Source organism: Tetrao urogallus (assembly GCF_951394365.1).
Source record: "Tetrao urogallus genome assembly, chromosome: 1".
Classification (NCBI taxonomy): domain Eukaryota; kingdom Metazoa; phylum Chordata; class Aves; order Galliformes; family Phasianidae; genus Tetrao; species Tetrao urogallus.
The window spans coordinates 27461539-27484536 of record NC_136813.1 but is presented as its reverse complement, the minus strand read 5'-3'; the positions used below and the strand labels follow the sequence as shown (position 1 = coordinate 27484536).

The 22998-nt window shown below is 39.9% G+C and overlaps 1 protein-coding gene across 2 annotated transcripts; it reads right to left on the bottom strand.

The window, feature by feature from the left end:
• Window positions 1-353: 353 nt before the first annotated feature.
• On the bottom strand, window positions 354-21856 carry LOC306947146 (RCC1 and BTB domain-containing protein 2; the record flags this gene model as incomplete). 2 transcript variants are annotated; one of them, XM_079536371.1, is made up of 13 exons in its annotated part: window positions 21819-21856; window positions 19887-20071; window positions 18057-18215; window positions 17470-17620; window positions 16011-16177; window positions 15164-15322; window positions 13688-13795; window positions 11725-11867; window positions 9811-10001; window positions 7246-7372; window positions 5607-5743; window positions 4867-4997; window positions 354-494 (listed from the first exon to the last, which is right to left on the bottom strand). In XM_079536371.1, exons 3-13 carry the CDS (start codon window positions 18180-18182, stop codon window positions 354-356), a joined length of 1581 nt encoding a protein of 526 aa, XP_079392497.1. In that variant the 5' UTR covers window positions 18183-18215; window positions 19887-20071; window positions 21819-21856. The 2 variants fall into 2 exon arrangements, with proteins under 2 accessions (XP_079392497.1, XP_079392498.1); XM_079536372.1 differs by lacking the exon at window positions 21819-21856 and having other exon boundaries at window positions 20008-20067.
• Between the last annotated feature and the right edge of the window lie 1142 nt (window positions 21857-22998).

Below are 22998 nucleotides of genomic sequence, written 5' to 3'. Positions count from 1 at the left end.
ATAGAAGTGTACTATGAAGGTTTTAGCAGCAAGGATGTCACTGCTCCATAAAATCCAGCTGCAGGTTGTTTACACAAAAATAATACACTCAAAATAGCCATGATAATGGCAGCTTAGTTTGCTTGACTTTAAGTGGGGAAGAGTAGTTACTGCATTAGGTTTTGTTCTGAAATTCTGAATGCTGGCTCTCCCTACACACCTATGCTGTAGTCATCTTTTCAGACCAGTATGTTAGCAGACTTCAAGGCATTTCCCAAGCTGACGGACACTGAGTCTCTCTTCAAAGCTCTCCAAAGGAGAAGTATTCCCAGGAGGAACGAGGCTGTGCTCTTCAGCTTGGTGGTAGTCAGCTCTCAATTTCGAAATGCTCCCACTCTGCTTGCTTTGCTAATGAAGTTTTTCAGGAGATCGTGGTCCATTTCTGCAAAGCCTTGAGTTTGTGTTACAACAGTTAAGTGGTTTATGCAAAATCTGAAGCAAAACTCTTCCAAGTCCTAAAAAGAAAGAGAATTAATTTATAATATGAATGACTGACAGCAAAATTATGATCATTCTCCCCTTCCAAATCTATCAGTTCATAACCAGACACCATATCAATGACCAACCCTTTTTCCATCAGTTTCATCAGATCACGAATGCGAGGATGAAAACTGTAAGCACAAAGTTTCCACAGCGTACATTAGAAACACACCTAAAAATAATCTGTAGCAGCAGATCTTTGCATTTCCCGAGGACAGGACAAAACATTCTGATCCTAACAGATGAAAAGTCAGCCTTCCGTTGATTTTCTATGCTAATGGTAGATAAACACAGCACTACTATCTTTCACCTGCACGGTTCACACACAGTAACAAAAAAATCAACCAAACAAAACTAATTTCTCTTTCTGAACTATCAGGGCTCTTTCACAGTCCTTCTCACGACAGCCTTTTACTGAAGCGCTGATGTGCTACAGATGGCTCTCAAATCAGTTTTTACCATATTAATGTAGTGCAGCCCTGTCCTACTTCACAGCTCCTTAGACAAAGGTTATCCCTTTCAGGTTATTACTGAAGAAGTCTTTGCTGCACTCCTCAGAAGCAGATCAATCCCTTTCTGAGCTGTGGACGAAGGGGGGAGAGCAGTGATGTACTCCTGAGGTTGGCACGTGCTGCTCTAGAGGCAGGTGAACCAATTCATGGCATGATGACTGTGTTCAAGTGTTGCCTGTATTTAAAAATTACACTATTTGTGCAGAATGTATTGCAGAAGGAAGAGGGGAATAGCATACATACAGACATTTAGCCAATCACTTTTACTGTGCTTCTGCCATTGCAATTCTCTGGTACTTTGGGCTATTTTCCCTACTTCAGGATACATTTTCATGGATCTTTAACTACTCCACCTGACACAGCTCAGTGAAAGCCTCCTCTGCTTTTGAGATGGTCGAAAGTGGTGGAAAGCTTCTAAGAGGAAAATCTCCAGAGTGAACGTAATGAAAACTTCCACACTTCAGAGAACCAAACCGTTTGGTCCCTCTTCTCCTGCCCAATTTTGCCTTCCACCACCACAGCACACTGAAATCACAATTCCTCTTCTTTGGTCTCAGTTGTTCACTGATTATTAGCCTAGATACCTTGGCTAAGACTGATCTCATTACTCTACCAGCAGCTGGTATCCTTATCGTCTACTAATCAGATGTTATTCCTGCTTGCTTTCTGAAACTCATTGTAAACTTCCAGCCTCCTCTTTGCAACTCTTATACATTATTACATTGCTGTCATACAGCAATATTTCATCCCAGTTTCAGTTCCTTTTTTGCACTTGCTTCCTGTGCCTGGAACTGTCTACCAAATGCATCTTATGTAAGCATCTGCTTTAAACCCCATCCTGCATCTTACAATGGAGCAAAAGCAAAAGGAAAATGAATATAACGAAAAAAAACCCAAAACATGTATCAGCTCCGTAGAATCATAGAATCAAAGAATCATAGAATTGCTCAGGTTGGAAAAGACCTTAAAGATCATCAAGTCCAACCACAACCTGACCATACTACCCTAACTCTAACAACCCTCTGCTAAATCATGTCCCTGAGCACCACATCCAAACGGATTTTAAACACACCCAGGGGTGGAGACACAACCACCTCCCTGGCCAGCCTATTCCAGTGCTTAACAATCTTTGCTTAACAATCCTTTTTTCCTGATATCCAACCTAAACCTCCCCTGGTGCAACTTGAGGCCACTTCTCCTCGTCCTGTCACCCGTCACCAGTGAGAGGAAACCAGCCCCGCTCTCACTGTGAGCACCTTTCAGGTATTGGAAGAGAGCAAGAAGGTTTTTGCCTCAGCTTCCTCTCCCCCAGATTAAAGAACCCCAGTTCCTTCAGTCTCTCCTCATAGGCCGTGTTCTCCAAGCCCTTCACAAGCCTTGTTGCCCTTCTTTGGACCTGCTCCAGCACCTCAGTGTCCTTTCTGTATTGCCCAAAACTGAACACAGTACTCGAGGTGAGGCCTCACCAGTGCTGAGTACAAGGGCAGGATTACTACAGTCCTGCTCACCACACCATTCCTGATACAAGCCAGGATACCATTGGCCTTCTTGGCCACCTGGGCACACTGCTGGCTCGTATTCAGCCAACTGTCCATCAGTACACCAAGGTCTTGGTGTCATCTGCAGTGGGGACACCACTCGAGATTGGCTGCCCACTGGATTTAACTCCACTGACCACAACTCTTTGGGCCCGGCCTTCCAGTCAGTGTTTCACCCAGCAGAGCATACGGCCATCCAAACTGTGGGCAGCCAGCTTCTCTGTGAGGATGCTGTGAGGACAGTGTCAAAGGCTTTACAAATGTCCAGCTAGGCCACACCTAGCCTTCATCCACTAAGCAGGTCACCTTGTCACACAATGAAATCAGGTTTATCAAACAGGATCCATCATTCGCAAACCCATGCTGACCCGGTTGACCTTCAATTGATCTATGATGGCTCCTGAGATTATCCATTCCATAACCTTCCTGGCACTGAGGTGAGACTGACAGCTCTGCAGCTAGCAGGATCATCTGAAGATGGGCATCACGTCTGATGGGCATCACGTTTGCCAGTCTCCGGTTCTCCAGGACATCCCCAGTTAGCCAGGATTGCCAAAAAATGATAGAGAGAGCTTGGCAATCACATCCACCAACTCCTTCAGCACACCAGGGTACAATCCATCCAGCTCCATGGACCTGTGAGCACCCAGCTTTTGGAGCAGGTCCAAAACCAGCTCCTCATGGATTATGCAGGGCCTATTCTGTTCCCCATCCCTATCTACTAGAGCTAGGGGCTGTGTGCCCAGGGAGCAATCAGTCTTACCATTAAAGACTGAGGCACAGAAGGCATTACGTACCTCAGCCTTATCCCGATCCTTGGTCACTATGTTCCCTCTGCATCCAACACGAGATATTCTCTCTAGCCTTCCTCTTACTGCTGATGTATTTACAGAAATATTTACTGTTGTCTTTCACATTAGTGGCCAAGTTCAGTTCCAGCTCTTTGGCCTTTCTAGTTTTCTCCCTGCACACACTCCCTACGTACTTGCAATCCTCACAAGTAGCTTGCCCCCTCTTCCAAAGACCATAAATTTTCCTTTTGTTCCTAAGGTCCCTGTTCAGCCAAAGCTGTCTCATTCCCCGTTGGCTCATCTTCTGTGACATGGGGATGGTCAGCTCCTGCACTTTTAAAATTACTTTCGAAGTATTCCCAGCCCTACTGGGCTCCCATGTCCTCCAGAACAACCTCCCAAGGGACTCTCTTAACCATGGTCCAAAAGAGACCAAAGTCTGCCCTCTGGAAGTCCAAAGTGGCAGTTCTGCTGACTCCCCTCTGTGCTTCAACGAGGATCAAAAAATCTATCGTTTCTCAGTCACTTCGCCCCAGCCAGCCTCCAACTTCTACATCCTCCACAAGACCTCCTCTGCTAACAAACAGCAGGTCCAGGATTTCTATCTCACCTTTTGCCTCTTCAGAAAGATCAGTACTCCTGAGCTAACTAGGCTGCTCTGATATACCAAGTCTAAAACAAGAACGTGGATTTCTTGCATAACCAAACCCACCACATTGTTATATCCACAGCACAGCATTAAGAGCATTAAGCATTTGTTTACAAATAAAGTGCTGGTGGTACCACTGGTGAGGTGCTGGAACAGGCTGCCCAGAGAGGCTGTGGATGCCCCGTCCCTGGAGGTGTTCAAGGCCAGGTTGGATGGGGCCCTGGGCAGCCTGGTCCAGTGCTAAATGGGGAGGTTGGTGGCCCTGCCTGTGGCAGGGGGTTGGAGATTCATGATCCTTGAGGTCCTTTCCAACCCACAGCCATTCTGTGATACCATGATTTCGAGTGCTAGAGAAACACTCCAGGGCCAAGGGCAGGCCAGAGGACAGGATATGGAGAAGAGGATAACAACAATTAGGTAATTAGTTAAGCAACACGGTGAAAATGGATTTCTGATATAAGCACGAGGTCAAACAGGGAAGGGCTTTCCAGGTAAATTTTCCCACTGCCTGTAAAAGGCAGCAGCAGACAAAAGGAGAGGGTGGAGATCTTCAGGAAGTGAACAGGCAAAATCTGAAGGTGGAGAATTAAATAGCAGTGAGACATGTGCATGCCATCCTGTGCTACATTATGAGACAGGAAGGAGATTAAGAATCCTGACTCACAGTTGCAAGCCAATGGGCAGGAAGATAACACTAGTAGCTGCAGCTTTTATGGCTTAAGTGAGGGAAAACAAATACCTGGGGAGCCAGCAGGGGCAATTGCAAGTAATCACGACTTATAAGTTAAATGCAGTTATGTTTATATTAAATACTTTTTCAGACAAAAATTGTTTGCCTGAAGCGAAATTCTTCCTACCTGAGCTTCATATTTGACAGCAGCAGAAAGAAGAGCGATCGCGTTCTCTTCACAAATGCCTTGTTTGATTGTTTGCTGGCAAAGCTTTTTCAATCTGTTCTCTCTATACAGTGTTGCCAAATCTAGCAGTCCTGCAAAAATTCATACACTTTACCCATCCTGGTGCAAAAAATGTACACTTTTTTTGTACTCAATTGTACTCATTTGTACTCAAACAAATCAACTGCCCCATTATTTTAGGCTGAACTGAATTAACCAGACTTTTTCTCTTCTTCCTCCACATAAAACATCCTTTTTTCAAGGTCCTCGGATGATACATCAGAAAGGGACACTTTACTAGAATGAAAGCCTTCTGTCACCTTCTTCACTGTACTACACCTCATTCAGGATATCGATCAGGGACTCACATTAATGTGCAGGGCAACTCCTTTTTTGTTCATGGTAAAAATGCTGCAGTCACTGAGACAGGAAAGTATTACGATGGCATCAGTGCCTTCGTAAGGAAAAAGCAGTTCCTCAGATGAGAAGCAATAGAGTCCTTTCTGGATGTAAACTTTTGATCTTACTGTATCCCTATTAGTCACTCTCCAGCACCCCCTCCTCCTGACAGCTGCCAAACTGAAGATTTAAGTGCTAACAGAACTCAAATTAGCAGCACTACTTTCCTCATCCGGTCAGACCGCACAAATTCAACTTTTCAGAAACAGAAACCCAGAGTTGTTTCCATTTATGGCAAATACCTATGGCATCTTCAGGGGGGAGCCTAATGCTGTCTGTATACAGGTACTCCAGAAAGGCTCGGTAAACAGGATAAGAAAATTCACTCATTTCTATAATTTCATCATCATTATTCAGTATGGAACGAAAATGTTCACACCTACAAAAGAAGAACAGTTACAGTAAGAGTTACAAGTTACAGTAAGCTTGGAAGATGAGCTGCAGTAAGATGTTGATGAAATAATCAGTGCCAATAGACCAAATACACAACCATAAACGCTAGCTGTGTGATTTCTTGGTATAAACACATTAATTTCTTCAGTGCTTTTTATGCAATTCAGAATTGTATTTTCCTTCTGCTGTTAGTGCTTTCTATTCTAAAATTCTTAAGCAGTAACAAGCATGCTTTCATCCCACTGTGGAACAGACCTTGGGATGGGCAGCTGTCCCAGTGGTACCACATAATAGTAAAATGTCAGAAGAGAAAGGTGGTGCACACTGCTCCCTTAAAAATAAATAAATCAAACCCAACTGCTCCTCATCCTTCAGTTCACAAAGTACCCTGGAGTGACTCAGCCCAGGAGTGCCTCTGGCAAAGAGGAAATAAGGCATTCCAAACAGAGATGGTAGGCAATAAGCAGTGTGGGTGCAACGTGATGAAACTAGTACAGAAGAAAATAGTGATGTCAGTAATTGGAAGACTAAGAGGGGTGCAGAAAAGAAAAAAAAAAACAAACAAACACATATATATACACATATATAAAGAATTAACACAGACATTTAATTAATGCAGTAATATACATGAAATTACAAGCATGAATCAGGATCAGAGATAGGAGAACAAAAGCAGCGACACACAGGATGAGATAATAAAGCATTTTGTGAAAGAAAATTGCAAAAAGAGAAAAATAATTGCAATAAAGATGGGAAAAAACAGCTGGCAAGAGAGATCTAAAGCAGTGCATCTAGAATATTTTAGTAGAAGTTGTGCCAACAACTAAAAACTAATTTCTGCATGTTATTAACAATGTGATTACTCTGTAGATCTGCACACCAAATCTCACTTTAAAGTGGTGTTAACTTGCAGAAAGCACTAAAAACAAAAAGGGAAGCCAGCTTAAAATTCAAATGCTCTGATAAGAAGATACAAAACAAGTAGGATAAGGAATGTGACAGATAAGGAAGAAAAAAGATAATCTGAAGAGCATCTGTGGAAGATGCTGACACCGCTGAAGGGTCCTGTGGAAGGCAAGAAAGGCAAGAATAAACACAGAAGTCTCAGAGCATCCAAATGGAGGAAGCCAAGCAAAAACAGCAGGAGAAACTGATTAATATCTAGGAAGGCAACAGAAAGAAGTTGAGCCTTTTTAATCTGGAAAAGGTAACTAGTAATCAGGGTCAAGGCTGCTTAGGTAGTACAAAGGAGGGTAGATGTCAGATGCAGAAAAGTGTGGAAAAGGCTGGCAGTAAGCAGTGTGTTTGGAATGTCTGAGCAGCAAGGAAGTGAAGAAAATTGTGTAACAGTGAAGGAGAGCTGGCGAAACTCAAGCCTGAGGGAAAAGAGGGTTTGTGCAAAGTAAAGATTTTAAACAGCAGTGACTCAGCATAAGGGACTGCACTATACAACTGACTGTATATTCAACTATACAGTCTGTGCCTCACCTAATTTTGAGAAGAACTTTATGAACATGGATGTATTTTCCATCCACTAGGAACTTCAGGTCTGCAGTTTCAGGGTTGTCAAATTCCTTCTTCAGTGACTGGGCTACTGTTAGATGGTCATCGGGCTCTAGGATAAAAAGGGAAATTGATAGTGAGTGGTAACACTCATGATGACGTTTTGTCAGCTACTAGCATTCTTAATAAATGTAATTTATCATTAATAATAGCAAAAACCAACCAAACATAAAAACACATCCAGTATGAACCTCCAGGAAAGCAAATACAGGGAAGCTTTCCTCAGTTGATTCCTGCTCCAAACAACAAGGCCTCAGAAACAAACAGTAAGTCTCACTCCTTTACCTCATCTGTAGAAGACCATAATAAAATTAATGACTAGTCTCAGAATTGTAATACTGCATCTGATGGGAAATGCTGTCAGTTGTCAGTGGATAAATCATTCTAAATATAAGGCCTTGCTTATTATAAGATACACAAAAAGTCAATAAAACTCAGAGTATGATTTTCTAAAATATTCCAACGAGGAGACATTATCTCAAAGCAGAAATAAGCCACTACATATAAAACTGACCACTGCAATACAGCTAAGAGCAAATATCAACAGTACGAGAGCTGCAGACACTCAGAAAGCGCTGTCCCTCGAGTTTTGGTCTTAGCAGCATTTCTTGGATCAGTATATTTCTGTGTGCCACAAATGTACTTACATCCCACTGTGACACTGCAACACTTGCATTGTGAAGTTAACAGCTTTGAAAAGCCACCTATTGTCTACTTCCACATCTCCTGAACTGGCTCCAGTTCTGATCCTGAACTGATTCTCTGTTATCAGGTAGCCTGAAATAACTATTTTCTTTAATTACATTAACAAATTAAAGGCCTCAAACATCACTCTTAGTCTAGAGAACATTTCCTTCTTAGGATCAGAACACTTATTATTGACTTATATAGATTTTGTGGATTGGCAATGCTAGGCCTGCAAGGCTTTAAATAAAAACAGCATTCATTTGAGAAAAGGGAAACACCTCCATCACAAGCATTAAAAAAAACAACACACACACTTTGATACTACTATACAAACGAAATTGCTCAGGAATATGTTCAAGAAAATGTACCAATAACTAGTTATTAGCATAATAATGACACGAGTACTTTGGACTACAGATGAAAGGATGAGGGAAAAAAAACAATGAAATAATAATAAAAAATCCTTCTAAAATACCAATACTGTAAAACCACTTTGTTAGTCTTATTCTGTACAAGGTGGGTCCAGACCTCTGCTATCTGAGCAAGTGCAATGACTTTAAAGACCAATACAAAGCTGAAGTTCCACTGTAATAGTTCAAAAGATTCTGCAGGATTTAGTTATGAATCTTCAAAGTCAAATAACAACTGAGATGTCCATCCATATGCAACTCCAGATGAGTTCTGCAGTCCAAGGTAAGATAAATAAGATGGGGTGAAGTTATGAAATTCTCAGAGAGAAAATAGGTGCTTTTGTTTGTAGCTGTCTTTCTGGGATGAATGAAACATGGAAGAGGCAGTTTTTACTTCTTATCCTCAGTACTCTGCACTAAACTGAAGCGCAATGTGGAAATGTGGGAGGAAATCTAGGAGAACTGCACTGAGAACAAGCTGGAATATGAGACACAGGAAAGAACATTCATTCCCAGGACTTAGAGAGGGCCTATAAGAAAATGGGAAGAGATCCTTTATCAGAGTATAGTGAAAAGACAAAGGGTAATGGTTTTAAACTGAAAGAGTATGTACATTATTAGATATCAGGAAGACATTCTTCAGAGGGCAGTGAGGCCCTGACACAGCTGTACAGAGATGCTGTGGGTTCCCCATCCCTGCAGGCACTCAAGGCCATGCAGGATGGGGCCCTGGGCAGCCTGAGCTGTTGGGTGGCACTGCCCATGGCAGGGGGAAGGAACTGGATGGGCTTTAAGGTTCCTTCCAACACAAACCATTCCATTGTTCTGTGATCTTAATAATAATCAGGTATCTGAGATTCAGTAACTTGCCTTTTTAGAAGGTCAGGTAATGATCACTTGTTAGGAGACACTAAGTGTTTGTGGCCAACTCTGAACGTGGGAATTTGGCTCTGTCATTCTTTGCAATCTATTTAAAAGACATACGTAGGCACTGAAGAAAGGTTCACTGTTCCTAATGCCTCTGCATGTCTTCCTAAATTCAAATGCATCTTCTCCATGGCCATTGCACAGTAACATTCAGTGGTTGCACAAAAGCTGAAGTATGAACTTGCTACTGAGACCATCGTTCCAACAAAAAAATGCACCTAAAATACATAAAGAACCAAGGCACTCCTCACAGAAGCAAACTGCACCAAGAAAACAGACAGTCATTTTGCAGTGCCATTAGGGTTTACCAATTTTTATAACTCCATACATTTATAAATTCACAATTTAGAATTCCTGGAACGTTTTTGCAATAAAACAAGTTTAAGCTTCAAACGCAGGCACATCTGTTTTATGCACTTGATTTTATTAACTTTATTAACGTTAAACCAAAAATATTTCAGCTCACCTACTGAGAGAAGACGCCACATAACAGCAGGGGTAGCAAAGCAAGCAAACACATCGTCAGTGCAGGCAAAGTGAGTGAGGTGGGGAAGGACCACAGACTGGCCGCGGCACTGGCCCCACATGTACACCTGGCCGCTCTGCGTCTTGGCAGCCGAAGTGTGAGCAGAGTGGCAGGCTGCAATCTCTATAACTCTAAATTTACAAGCAGAAAAAGAACAAAAGCAAGTCACTGTCACAAGAATAAAACGCAGTGAAAAAGCTCATACTTCCTGCATTTCCCTGGTGCAAAACACATCGACAAGCACACATGCACTTCAGATGGCGAGAACGTTTTCCTATGCGAAGTAACAAAATTGAAACCGTCATCGGTGTTTCTTTAAACAGCGTGCACTCAGAAAGTTCCTTGGTGAAAAAGCATTTGGGGAGTCAGGCAAGTAGGACAAGACAAGCAGTGCTGCAGCAGAGCACTAGGCTGCAGCACACGCTCTGCTGACCCCTTGGCTCCCTCAGACAAAGCCACGGTGAGTTCCAAGTCTCCGCTCACCTTTGGTGGTCCTGCACAGCGAGGTGAGCTGCTGCATTAAGCTGTGGTGAAGGAGTATTTGAGAAATGGCAATAAACCAACGACCTAAACAGCTTTCTTTTAATTAAAATACTGAAGTGTCGTTACTCATGCGATTCTTACTGCTTACATTTAACAGACTTTCATTTTGAATATGAAAAAGATAAAACCAAACAGAGCACTGAAAGCTGCTTCTAAATGCATTCTAGTTACGGCAGGCTATCTCAGTAATCCTACAGTTGATTTAGGATTTCATAAATGCCTCTGTGTACAGCATTGCACAATCCTCTGTTTTGCAGTCTGAACTGTATCACCTGTTTGCTTGTTTTTCCAGCTGCTTGGGGAAAGCAGCTGGGAAACAACTTGTTTAAGGCTGCATGTACAAATCCTGCAGGCTTTAGCGAGCTAATATCCTCGCTCACACCAGGAATATATATTCTGGCAAATAGAAGGGGAAGGCAATACACAGTATTAAAATCCATACTAAAATATGGTAACATTTCAACTGCAGCCAAAGTGTCTGGAGAAAAAAAAAAAATCAGTTTAATTTTAAGCAAAAGCACAAACACAACCAAATAGCAATGTTCAAAACCAGGCCATGTCTCATCTCATTGCCACAGAGGAGTTCTCTCTCTTGTCACTGCACTAAGAGTCACAGATGTCTTTAAAGGGTCATCACACTTTTCTTACTATCCACAACAGAAGGCCAAAATCAACACCTCAGCAGCACAGAACAGACTGAAACATCAGCCCATACAAATACATGGCTTTGAATCAGCAATAAAAGAATTACCCCACTACCCATCAATGACTATTTCATTTGTAAAAATCAAAGCTTAATTTTCAAGCAGAGAGAGCAAGAAGAAACACTTCCCTTTCTCTCTCCTGAGTTATGTAATGGGTTTAACAGCAGATATAACACAAATTGCAGATGTCCACTCCTTGTGTGCATTCTTTGTCAAACGTAGCATATTAAAGTACAATTTCTGTTCAGAGGCAATAAAGCTTTTATTCTTGACTTCAAACAATGAAACCACCGAAAAGAAACTGCAATTAAGACCTATGAAGTACAGAGTGAGCTGCAGCAGAAAAATAGCACATTAAAGCCCAGAACATTCTGTTTCTTAGGGGTGGTTATAGGATGGATTCAAGCACTCCCAGTGAAAGTCAAATTTTGATGAACTGATTTTGTATGTCAGACAGACTTTCAATCCGTTTGCATTTAGCAACAGAACTGTGTGTAAAAAATGATAGGCTATTTCTTGCAAAAAATAGATTAAAAATGCCATAGTTTAGTGCTGCTCTTTTGAAAGTGTGCCAACCAATGTCTGTTTGAATATAAGTAAGTATTACCTGTCCTTATCCACAGTAACTGTAGTAGGGTAAGACTGGTTGCTTTTATTCCCAGTACCTAACTGGCCATATGAATTGGCTCCCCAGGCATAAATCTGACCTTCATCTGTTAGCACTAACGTATGTGCACAGCCACAGGCAACCTATAAGGAATAATAAACAGAAAAATCTTTTTTATGTGATAGGAATTTAATACAGACAGATGTATGTTATGTTATACATTAATATCACTGATTCTAAGCCATTATAAAGACGGTCGATAAAAATGACAAATAGAGGTAAGATTATGAAAATGGAAAGCAAAGGAGAAAAGTGACTGAGGAAAAATAAATCATATGATCTCAAGAGTACAAAAAAGAACAGCCAAGAACTGGGAAAGAAGGAAAGCTACAGGGCAAACAGACAGTATGCTGAAGAAAGACAGGCCAACTCTTGCCCTGACCCTGCCCTATGGGCAATTGCTCCAACCTGAACAGCTTACCACTGTAAAAATATGTGAGGTCTCTCTGGCTGCTGACTACACAAAAGCAGCTCCCTGTGCCAGCTCTGGTGCTAATTGGACCCTCTGTGGAGATAATTTACATCACTGGAAGGAAACTCTCTGCATGTGGGCCTGAGGACCACCAGCGCTCACATAAAATAAACAGCCATCCAGGAAGGAGAGAGAAGAGATGAAACTCCATCTAAAACCAATTTGCCTTGTTCAAAACTGGCTCATGAACAATAATACAGCCTGCAAAGCAGATGTACTGTAAGAACACGCAGTCCACTGACATCCATGAATAATGAGATATGATCTAAATGATATTAATGCTAAAGCTATTTGCTGATCGGAAGCCCACAGTTTAGTACTGATGGGTACCAAACACATGAAGTGGATGAAAATAGGAATTATGGCAAACATACCAGACCACTCAATACTCTCAAAGCAGCAGAACACATACAGGAGAAAATGTTATTCACTTTATTATATTATCCTCCAGTAGCAAATGTTACCAGCAAAGCTACAGACTGTATCCCAGGACACGAATGCAGAAGTATGTTCATTTCAATAGACTGTAAAAAAACAACTTCATAACTTATCTGATTAAATGTGATTATTAGAATGAAGAATTCACTAAAGTTTTGTAAAATCTCACTGGATTACAAAAAAAGACCAGTCAAGCAGAATGTGTTGCTCTCCTGACAGTCCTCTGCTTTGGATAAATCATTTTAACACTTTTGGTATCCATTCTGCATTCACTTTAAATATTTCTAACTGGTAAAAAGAATTGCTGGTCACACTGATGGCAACTCAGTCCTTTGGTAGAGTGTAAGAACCACCCAAGTTCAAGACCTGCTATGGAAACATACCAACATACCAAAAGCACCCACGGATGATTTGTTCTGAGTTCAAACACCCACTAGTCACTGTGGTTGAAGTGCAATTCTAAAAGTGACATTAAGTCTAACAGAAGGACAAAAAGCTAAACTGTGGCCATTTTCCTAGGGGGGAAAGAAAAAAAAGATGGGCTGTAATGAAGAATGGAGTAGCACAAGAAGAGTTATTAAAATAAACAGTTATTAAAAATTGGATTTTTGGAAGAAAAAAAGAAATGACCAAACGTTCCTAATTGCCCACTCCTCTCTGAGTGAAATCCTTACCTCACTGAAATTAATGGCAAAATTCCAACTGAACTCTCCAGGGTCACAGTTTGTCAGAGGTCCGTTCTAAGACACATGCTCTTATTCTGATAAATGGTATTTTAAACAAAGAGATAAAGAACTTCCTTCACATAAAAAATACGGCCTGGTACCAAATCTGGAGGTTGGTGGCCCTCCCTGTGGCAGGGAGGCTGGAACTTGATGATCCTTGGGGTGTCTTCCAACACAAGCCATTGTATGATTCTATGCTGATTCTATGAATATCCCTGAGCTTATTTTATTGTTCCCAAAGGGTTTGAGAAGGGCACTGCACACATACCCGCTGCACACGAACGCCTTGCAAGGCTGCTATTCGGCACGGCGTTGGCTGATTGCCGCTGCTGCCCAGCCCCAGCTGGCCGTTACCATTGTAACCCCAGACATAGACCTACAAGACAAAGACAGGGATTTTAGCTGTTTGCCATTCCTTCGAAAACAATGTAACCACTTCACCCTTCCAACAACAGTTTCCTTCAATATTTCAGCTTCCCACACCTGGGAACTTAGGATATGCACTTTTTAGGTAGATACTTTTATGTGTACGGGCACCAAAAGTCTAATCCTTCCTCTTCACCCTGCTCTTTAGAAGTCATAGCAGTGAAAAGCAAGTGATTCACAGGGCTTTTCCCCAGCACAGAGCAAATTCAGCAGGAATACTTCCCTTTTTCAAAGAGTTAGTTTCTCATTCAAAAATCCTCTAACACAAGAGAAGACATATTAAACCAAGTATCAACTGGAAGCTATACACAACAGTTTGAATAGACTGCTCACAGTTTTATGCTGTAAAAGGAAAATAGCAAAGGCTGAGCATATTCCTAATGCAAACAGCCAATAGCTTCCTAGGTCTAAACTGAAATGCTTAGAGCGATGAATCCGGAGAGCATTTAGGCTGCCCAAAATCTTCAGCTTAAGTGAACTAAAGCAATAGGAAAACGATATCCCTTTCATATCCTCACAGAGATGGAGATAAAAGGCATGAGAGGGGCTTGATGCAGTGGAACGAACATTTGCTATCAAATTCATTTTCTGTTGGTTTGGATTTTTGTCTTCATATTAGCTGTGTCTATACAAAGACTAAATATTAAGATAGCATTCACTGATTATTCTCACATTCTTGACTGATAAGATTCTAGCACAGAGCAGATAATTAATTTTGCTGTAACTGCTAAAGACAGCAGTGACACAACATCAGTCAGCACCTTCATTTCTGCAAGAACGTAATACCAACTGGAAAAATCAATAAATCAGTAATAAAAAGTTACCTTTTCATGTATGAGAAAATGAAGCTAGCATGAAATATTAAGTACACATATATAGCTTTTATGATTTGATCCCCAAATTTATAAAAATCTCCTGACCTTTAAAACACTGTTTTTTTTTTTCCATTGAGAACTGTATTTTCAAATTTGATCCCTGAATTCCTTCAGGTCAAAGCCAACTTCAGTAGCTGATACTAAGTAATAGCTGATCAGTTTTGAGCAATCTCATAAGGCAAAATTTCTCTGTGTAACTTCTTTCTAAAGAAGATGGGAAAAGCATTATGGATAGGAAGATGTGCTTAAGCACACTGTGAGGATATGCAAGCCGATTCATGACAAAGACTTTCACAAACAGTGTAAGCAGGCAAGTCAGATGGACTCTGGAAATAAATACTTCCTTTCTCCTTGGCAGCAAATTACAGAGAGGTTTTAAATGACCTCACTGCTGTCGTACATACAATAAAGTTTAGTCTGAAAATTCACTTAATATTTCTTACCTCTCCATTTTCCACCACAGCCATAGAGCACATCTGACCACAGGCTATGTTAACTACGACTTTATTTTGTAGGCAGCTGGTAACTCTTCGAGGAATTGGCTGATTAGCAGTTGAACCAGATCCAACCTGGCCTGAGTTATTATAACCCCACGTGTACACCTGTTGTAAATGAATTCTCGTAAGTGAAAGGTGTATAACAGACATCTCTAAGTACACATTCAAGAGAGAAAGATTTGTTAGATGTGTAAGAAACACATATTTAGGTTGTATTCATGTGCTCTTCTACAGATCCGGGAAGCTACACAGGTTTATAATTTAAGTGTTTCCATCAAAAATATGCAACTCACAGTATTTTTTATATCCCATTCCTTAATGTTTCTCCTACCAAAGATAAGAGGTAGCACAAGAACTGCACTCATACTGAGAGATTTCACTGTTAGTTTACCAGAACCCAAAACACAATGGCTAACTGGATTCAAATAACATCTGAAAGTAAACGACAGAAATACTTCTTCCTCCAGCGGGTAGAACTTCTTACTTCTGATGTCATGATTTAAACTGACATCAGCTTTAGTGATATTAAGTATCTACAGTAGGATACAGCATAGAAGAAATGGTAATTTCTTTTTATAAACAGAAGTGACACAAAAACCAATGTCCTGCATACACTTCAAAGCTGATTCAAAACTCCAAGATTTTCCATTTTTCTTTAACATTTTTGTTGCAACATCACTCTGTGAACAGAAAGAAGGAAGACTAATACATCAGGTGCAGTGTGTTTTCCTGTTCCTCCCATACCCAAATTTCACTAGGAGAAAAAAAAGATTCACTCTCTAGCTTTTCTCACCTCCCCATCAGATGTTAACACCATAGAGTGATGAGAGCCACAAGCAACTTCAATGACTTTCTTGTTCACCAAGTTGGTAGAGACTTGACAGGGAACCAAACCATGATTGGTTGTACCATTGCCCAACTGACTGTAAGCATTATGACCCCATGTGTACACTTCTCCTTCTGTAATAAAAAACATAAGAAGCTCCTAGGAAATCTGCTTTTCCAAAGACTACAGAACATGAAATTACAAACTGGTAAGTGAAATTCAGCAACACACTGTACGTAGTTAAGTATATATATGTCCTTTTTGGCTCTTAATCCCAGGGATATACTACTGCTCTTCTCACAGCATTTAAGACAAATCCACAATGATAGTATCCATAATATCCACACAGTCTTCATAAAAGAAATCAGAAAGCCAAGAGAAAGGAGATCGATAGAGCAAAACAGAAGAGCAAAAGATGAAATGACAGCCTGTTTCAGTTCATGTTTTTGTTACTGAGAATGAATCAAAATTTCTGTATAAGCCCTGGCCCTGTGTTTCCCATTTTTAAAAGCTCAGTCAATTTTCATCCTATTGCAATATAAGTAAAGATGCTTGTAAGAAAAACAATTATGTAATGCTGCTGCTTATTACATCAACATATCATTTGCGTCCTGTATTTTGAGAAATATGGTAGTAAAACTAAGAATGCAAGAAATGTGGATGCCCCATCCCTGGAGGCATTCAAGGCCAGGCTGGATGTGGCTCTGGGCAGCCTGGTCTGGTGGCTGGCGACCCTCAACATAGCAGGGGTTGAAACGAAACACTGTGGTCCTTTTCAACCCAGGCTGTTCTATGATTCTCTGTCTGACTGGGTTAGACCAACAGTCTGCTGCAGAACTGTGTGTCTGCCTGGTAATTAAAAAAAAAGTGATGCTTAAAGGTAACTTGAACCTGAGCCTGGTCACTTTTTGCAGCTCATTCCCTGGGTACTTCCTCAGTACTTACAACCTCTGGATTAAAGATATTATAATTCTCCTGATTCACTTAAATATATGTGTACTGGTCTTATTACCCACGAAGCTATTGTATTTACTTTTCTTATCTGTTTTACATCAGTTGTTCTCTAATTGCAGTAGCCCAGATACAGTGAATAATAGTTCTACATTCATCTTGTCTATCATCATCATTTTCTAAACATCAATTATGCTGTTATTCTAGGAGAGTTAGATTTGACACAGACCTCCTTCAGATCTCTAGATTCTCTATTTGATATTTTCACCAAGGGTTCCCTCAAAATTACCAAAGCAAAATGTGCTATACTAAACCAGTATTTCCCTCCAGGTTTTATCTACTGACTTTACTCTGGCAAAAGCAAATAACATGAGACTATGAATTTCAGAACATACATGAAACAGGTTCAAATAGAAACTGTGGACTAATTGAAGTGAACCAGTCTGAAAAAAGTAGTATTTGCATCATACTTTACCTTCTGTAGCAAGAACAACATGAGGACCACTTCCATAACTCAGACAGGCAATCTTTTTGCCACACAGAGAATCTAATCTCTTTGGCTCAATTGTGCTCTGCACGTCTCCGGTTCCCAAACACCCACTGCAGTTCATGCCAAGCACAAAAACCTGTTATAAAAGAATCACACAATCATAACTTAGGGGAGAACAGACCGCCAGAGGCCAATTAGTCCATCTAGTCCCTTACTCAACAAAGGTCTACATATATCAGTTCACTCAAGGCCATGACCTTTCGAGTCTTGGCCACCACCAGGGTCATTAAGCTCTCCAAGATGTAACCACTGACATGGTAATAAAAATATTCTAGTATTTCATTGGAATTTCCCATGTTCCAACTTGTGTTCATGCACCTCCAAGAAATCTTTACCTTCATCTTTTCTTTATTCCCTGAAAGTGGTAAGAGGCCAGCTTTAATTGCAAACGTCTTAGTTTTAATGAAAAGGTTCAGGTATTCAATATGCAACTTTTTCTCAGTATGCAACAGTACCAGCTTTCACAAAATCTTGACACATAAATCAGAAATTTCACACTCTTGGACAATTACCTCATCATTTTCAGTTACATACAGCACCTCGTTACCAGCACTGCCAAATACACAGGCTTGACGAATTAACTTGAGCTCCTCTTGTGAACAAAGGGAAAAAATCGGCCATTTCCCAACATCCAGCATCTTCAGGGCTGATAATAATGTTGCCTCCAAGACCTGATGTTACAGACAAATTATATCAAATAGCTACATAGAGAGAAATATACTTTTGCATGACAAAAAGGATAAATTGAGACAAACACCACTACCTGCATTCTCAACCACAGAACAGTATTTTAATTCCAGAACAACACCCTCAGCAAAACCATTATAATAAACAAATAAACTGTATCATGATCTAGAAAGAAAGGATCTGTGTGCATGAAGACAACTACAATGTAAGACATTAAATGCTGTGGTCACATTTTTGCTATATCCATAGAATGTGACTACTACATTAGAGGATTCAAAATACAGGATTCTAATACTAAGATGTAAAGTACACATCCAAAATCTGAAAACAGTGTGCTAAAATTGTTGTTGAAAAAAAAACAAAAACAAAAACATGAAAGATCTGCCCAAGCATGTACTTCTCTTTGAAAAAGACACACATTTGTTTTCATGCATTAAAAATGGAAAGTTGAGAAAACTCAAGAAACCTTTTCCTTTATCCTTTACTTCTGGAACCGTCGTGTTTCAAAAGTTACTTTCTAACAATATTTGTGTCTGTAGGTAGATATATAATATGAAAAAAAAAAAAAAGATAATAGAACATTCTCCACTTCATTCAAGGAGAAACAACAACTTGCTAGCAAAGGAGAAGAAAAATAATTCTCTCCAGACAGTGAAACTAGTTAATGTCTGAATTTCACTCAACATTTCTACTGCTTTAGCACAGCATGAATCAGAAAAATGTTCCAGTATTAACTTTTAGTAGCAAATTTTGCATGGAGCACTCATCGAATTTTCTTTTACTAAAATTAAAGAAGTTCTGGATGTGAAAGAAAAGTAGCAGTAATTGGTAGCTCTGACAAGGAGTAAGAATAGATTTTTCCTATCACTGCAATACACAGCTCACCATGTAACAGTAAGGACTGCATCACTTGCTTACCTCTAGGAAGTATCAGACTTTCAAAACACTCTGTCACAGGAAATACACATCTTTATCTATATTTATATATAAAAAATCTGTGACTGAAACAAAGCTGTGAATAAATTCTAGTTTAGAGTCACCCATGTTAGTTGTAAGGATATCACTTTTGTGACTAACGTCACTTATGAGAAAATGTATGCAGAAGCATAGATAGAAACATTTCAAACTAAAGTAATCTTCAAAATTAACTGTGAATGTCAATCTTTCAACAAATACACTTCTAAGGAAGGAGAAGGAGGACTGGCCACGTTCTATAAGGAAAAGCTGTAGTTTTGATCGCAGTTTATTTTCCCATGTCCTCATAGCAAATAATTTCATTTAATAACCAGTCTAGAAGCTGGTTATTCAGTTTTGTCATACAGATCACCTTATCAACACATCATCATGAAGCTCAGAATCTAAATGACGTGTTTCCCTAAGTTCTACAGGCAGAGTGTACAAAGAAAGAGACAACAATTCAATTTGCAGTTTTCCCACATTATGCTCTAAAAATTAATTATTACAAGTCTGTGTCGCTGAAACACTAAGCTGAAGAACGCAACTTTGAAACTTAATACTAAATTAAACCAATCTGGTAAGCCAAAGAATTCCAACTGATTAAAGTGAATCTATTGACTGATTTAAATGAATCTATTTTAATATTTTATGGATCACATAAGTAACATTTCTTCTGCAAGTATCCTTTTTCTACCTACAGTTTTGGTTTTCTGTTTATCTTGAAAGTTACTGGCATGTACTAAGCTAGTAATAAAACTGTGCTTCTTTCTCTTGAGTTGAGATGCATGGAATTCTCAGCACGAATTCTCACACTCTGACCTTGACACTGACTCCTTGAGCAGGAGGAGGTTCATCTTCCATATGGATTTGTGCTGGTGTCCCTCTGCAGAGAGAGAATTGTAGTTAAAATCGCCGTATCATTTTGCTGCAATCTACACACATTTCTTATGAAGACCAAACTCTTTGTTTGTTTCTTTGAGAAAACAAAAATCATGAAGCTCAGACAGTTTTGTTTTTACTTTCAACTGTATGATGGTCAGTGACTCAATTTTCTGTCTTTTCTGTTCTTGCCAAAATCTTGGAGACAACTTTTTTAAACAAGTAGCATAATTGAAAAAGTTTTAATAGACACAATACTCCAACGTGTTTTTACTGGAGTAAAAATGAATTTAAAACCTTGCTGATGTAATTTTCCAAGACATTTTTTTCAGCAAAGGAAAAGCACACGGATACAACTTCCCATTTCTGGCATAACCCTTTAAATATTTTTATTCCATCTTCATTCTGAAAGGCAGTGTATGGGGAAAAAAAAAAACAAACAACACCACAAAAACATTCGGACATTTTCAGATTTACTGAGAATTGCTAGAATATTCATTCTGTTTCTGAAGCAACTGGCAGCTCTGTAAGTGACCTGCATGGCTTCTATGATGTGCATCACCAAGGGAAACAAATCTTCAGATCAGCTGTCTCCTCCCTGATGAGGATGGCCAACCCTACTGCCCTCCATTTCCCAACACAAAGCTGTGCAAATCCATTTTCAGTAGAAATGTACAAAAGAGCACACAGCTCTTAAGCCATGCAAGCTTCTCTCACTTGACAAATGAGAAAGCAGTACCCATCATTTTCCTGGAGATACACTGATTCAGCCAATTCTAAAAATATCTTTACCTCCCACAGAAAACCAAACATCTGACAGCAGGCTGAATGACATCCAAGGGACAAGCAGCTATCATTTTACTCAGCTACTCTTCATAGGACTGCCACACTTCAAAGAGGTTTGATAAAACTTCTAGTTTTCTAATTTAAGTGAAAGCACAGCTCTGTATCTCTGCATTTCATCTGCAAGCCATTTGATGCACAACTGATGGTCATTATTCTTCAAGTTCTGATATTTCAATTCGGTTGCTTTAGGATGGAACACTGCAGTTACTGAATGAAAGGTTCTCCAGCCCCCTACTTTTTCAGTGTTCCAGAAACATACTGAGAATTTTGAGTTAACTTTGCAACACAGATCGCCTACATGGCCTCAAAATGCAAAAGCTGCTTTATTTTAAATGTAACTGAGAAAACTACTCTGCAATTCCATTCTTCAAGGTATTCTGCAAACGCAGACATCTTATTTCCCATCAGTCCTACAGGAGTGCATGGGACACCCCAGACAACGTCTGTTTATGCAGTTATTCAAATTCATTTGTTCTCATACACATTTCTACCTCTGCAAAAGTGTTCTTTGTAAAAGCCTGTAAGTGATTTAAGATTATACAGAGACCACTGGATCCTGAAAGCGAAGAAGAAAACAAATATTAAATCATTAAGCCTACCTAAGAAACATTCTTATTTGTGGACCTACTGATTATTCACATTTTCTTACTCTTTTAGGAATTCTTCCTCCAGAAAAAATAACAGTGAAGCAAAAGAAAAGCAGTACTTTCATCAATGATTAAAGAATAGAACCTGTGCACATTTGAGGACTCCAGATACAGAAGAAAAACAAAGTCCAATCTATTACAGACAAGTTATTCAGACTGTTTATCTATAAAGTTTTAAAATACTCATTTAATCTCTGAGAATTCTTGCTTTAAAATAATCACCCATTACTTAAAAAAAAAAAAAAAAGCAATACTTACTTTTGAAAATAAATAGGTAAGCAACATATACTTCTCATGTATTAAAACTTTATATTCACTAGCTGCTTTTCCCCCAAAAATCTAACGTGCCGATCTAAAAGAAAAAACATCATTTTTTTTGTGGAAGTACACAAAGTTTCAGTACAAAAATATTTATATTAAACTTCACAAATCTCTTATCTGGAATCCAAGTACAATCTAAGAATCTGGACAGCGTAATCTGGCAGTCTGTGTCAAGACTTTTTCTGTCTCTGGATCTGCTCCAACTATGGTCTTGGCACAAGCTATGTATGCCTTTGTGGTATAGATAAGATTGAGTTAAGGAACATAAATGCTGCTTCTATTAGCCAGGTTCCATTAAGAGTCTAACCAGATCACTTAATACTAAATGTTTATACAGGTTCACTGACGCATTCAAATGTAAACATTCCTGCAGATTTTCTCTCTAGGAACTTGGCAAGCCAACAGGTTGGTTTTTTTTTTTTTTTTTTTTTTTTCTTTCCAGAACTCCACTTAGCATTTCCTCCCACTTAATTTGAGCATTTATGAAACTCATCTGCTGAACCAAAGGTCTGTCTGGAGTATCTTGCCCCAGTAACTCTAATCACAGGCTTTGGAAAAAGCAGGAGGGAAAAGTCACAGGCAAAAAAGGACTTGCTGACACCCTTAGGAAAGGGACCTAAACTTCTCTGATCTTGATTTCTCAGCAGCCACACACAAGAGCAGTCATGAAATTACGCTAACCTGTCCAAGTGATCTCACAGGAGAGGACAGAATGATAATCACAGAATCACAGAGCAGAAATTGGGGAGGGGACCTCTGGAGATCATCTAGTGCAATCACCTGCCAAAGCAGGTTCCCTACGGCAGGTTGCACAGGGAAGCATCCAGGTGGGTTCTGAATATCTGCACAGAAGGTGACTCCACAGCCTCTCTGGCAAGCTTGTTGCAGTGAACACCTTTCACCTATCACCCTTAAAGTGAAGAATTTTTCCCTTGTGTCTCCATGGAAATTCCTATGTTCCAGTTACTGGTCATTACCCCCTTTTCAGCTGGGCACCACTACAAATAACCGGGCCCCATCCACTTGACTCCTGTCCTTAAGATATTCATAAGCACTGATAAGATCCCGTCTTCTTCGTCTAGGTTGAATAGTCCCAGGTTTCTCAGCCTTTTCTCAT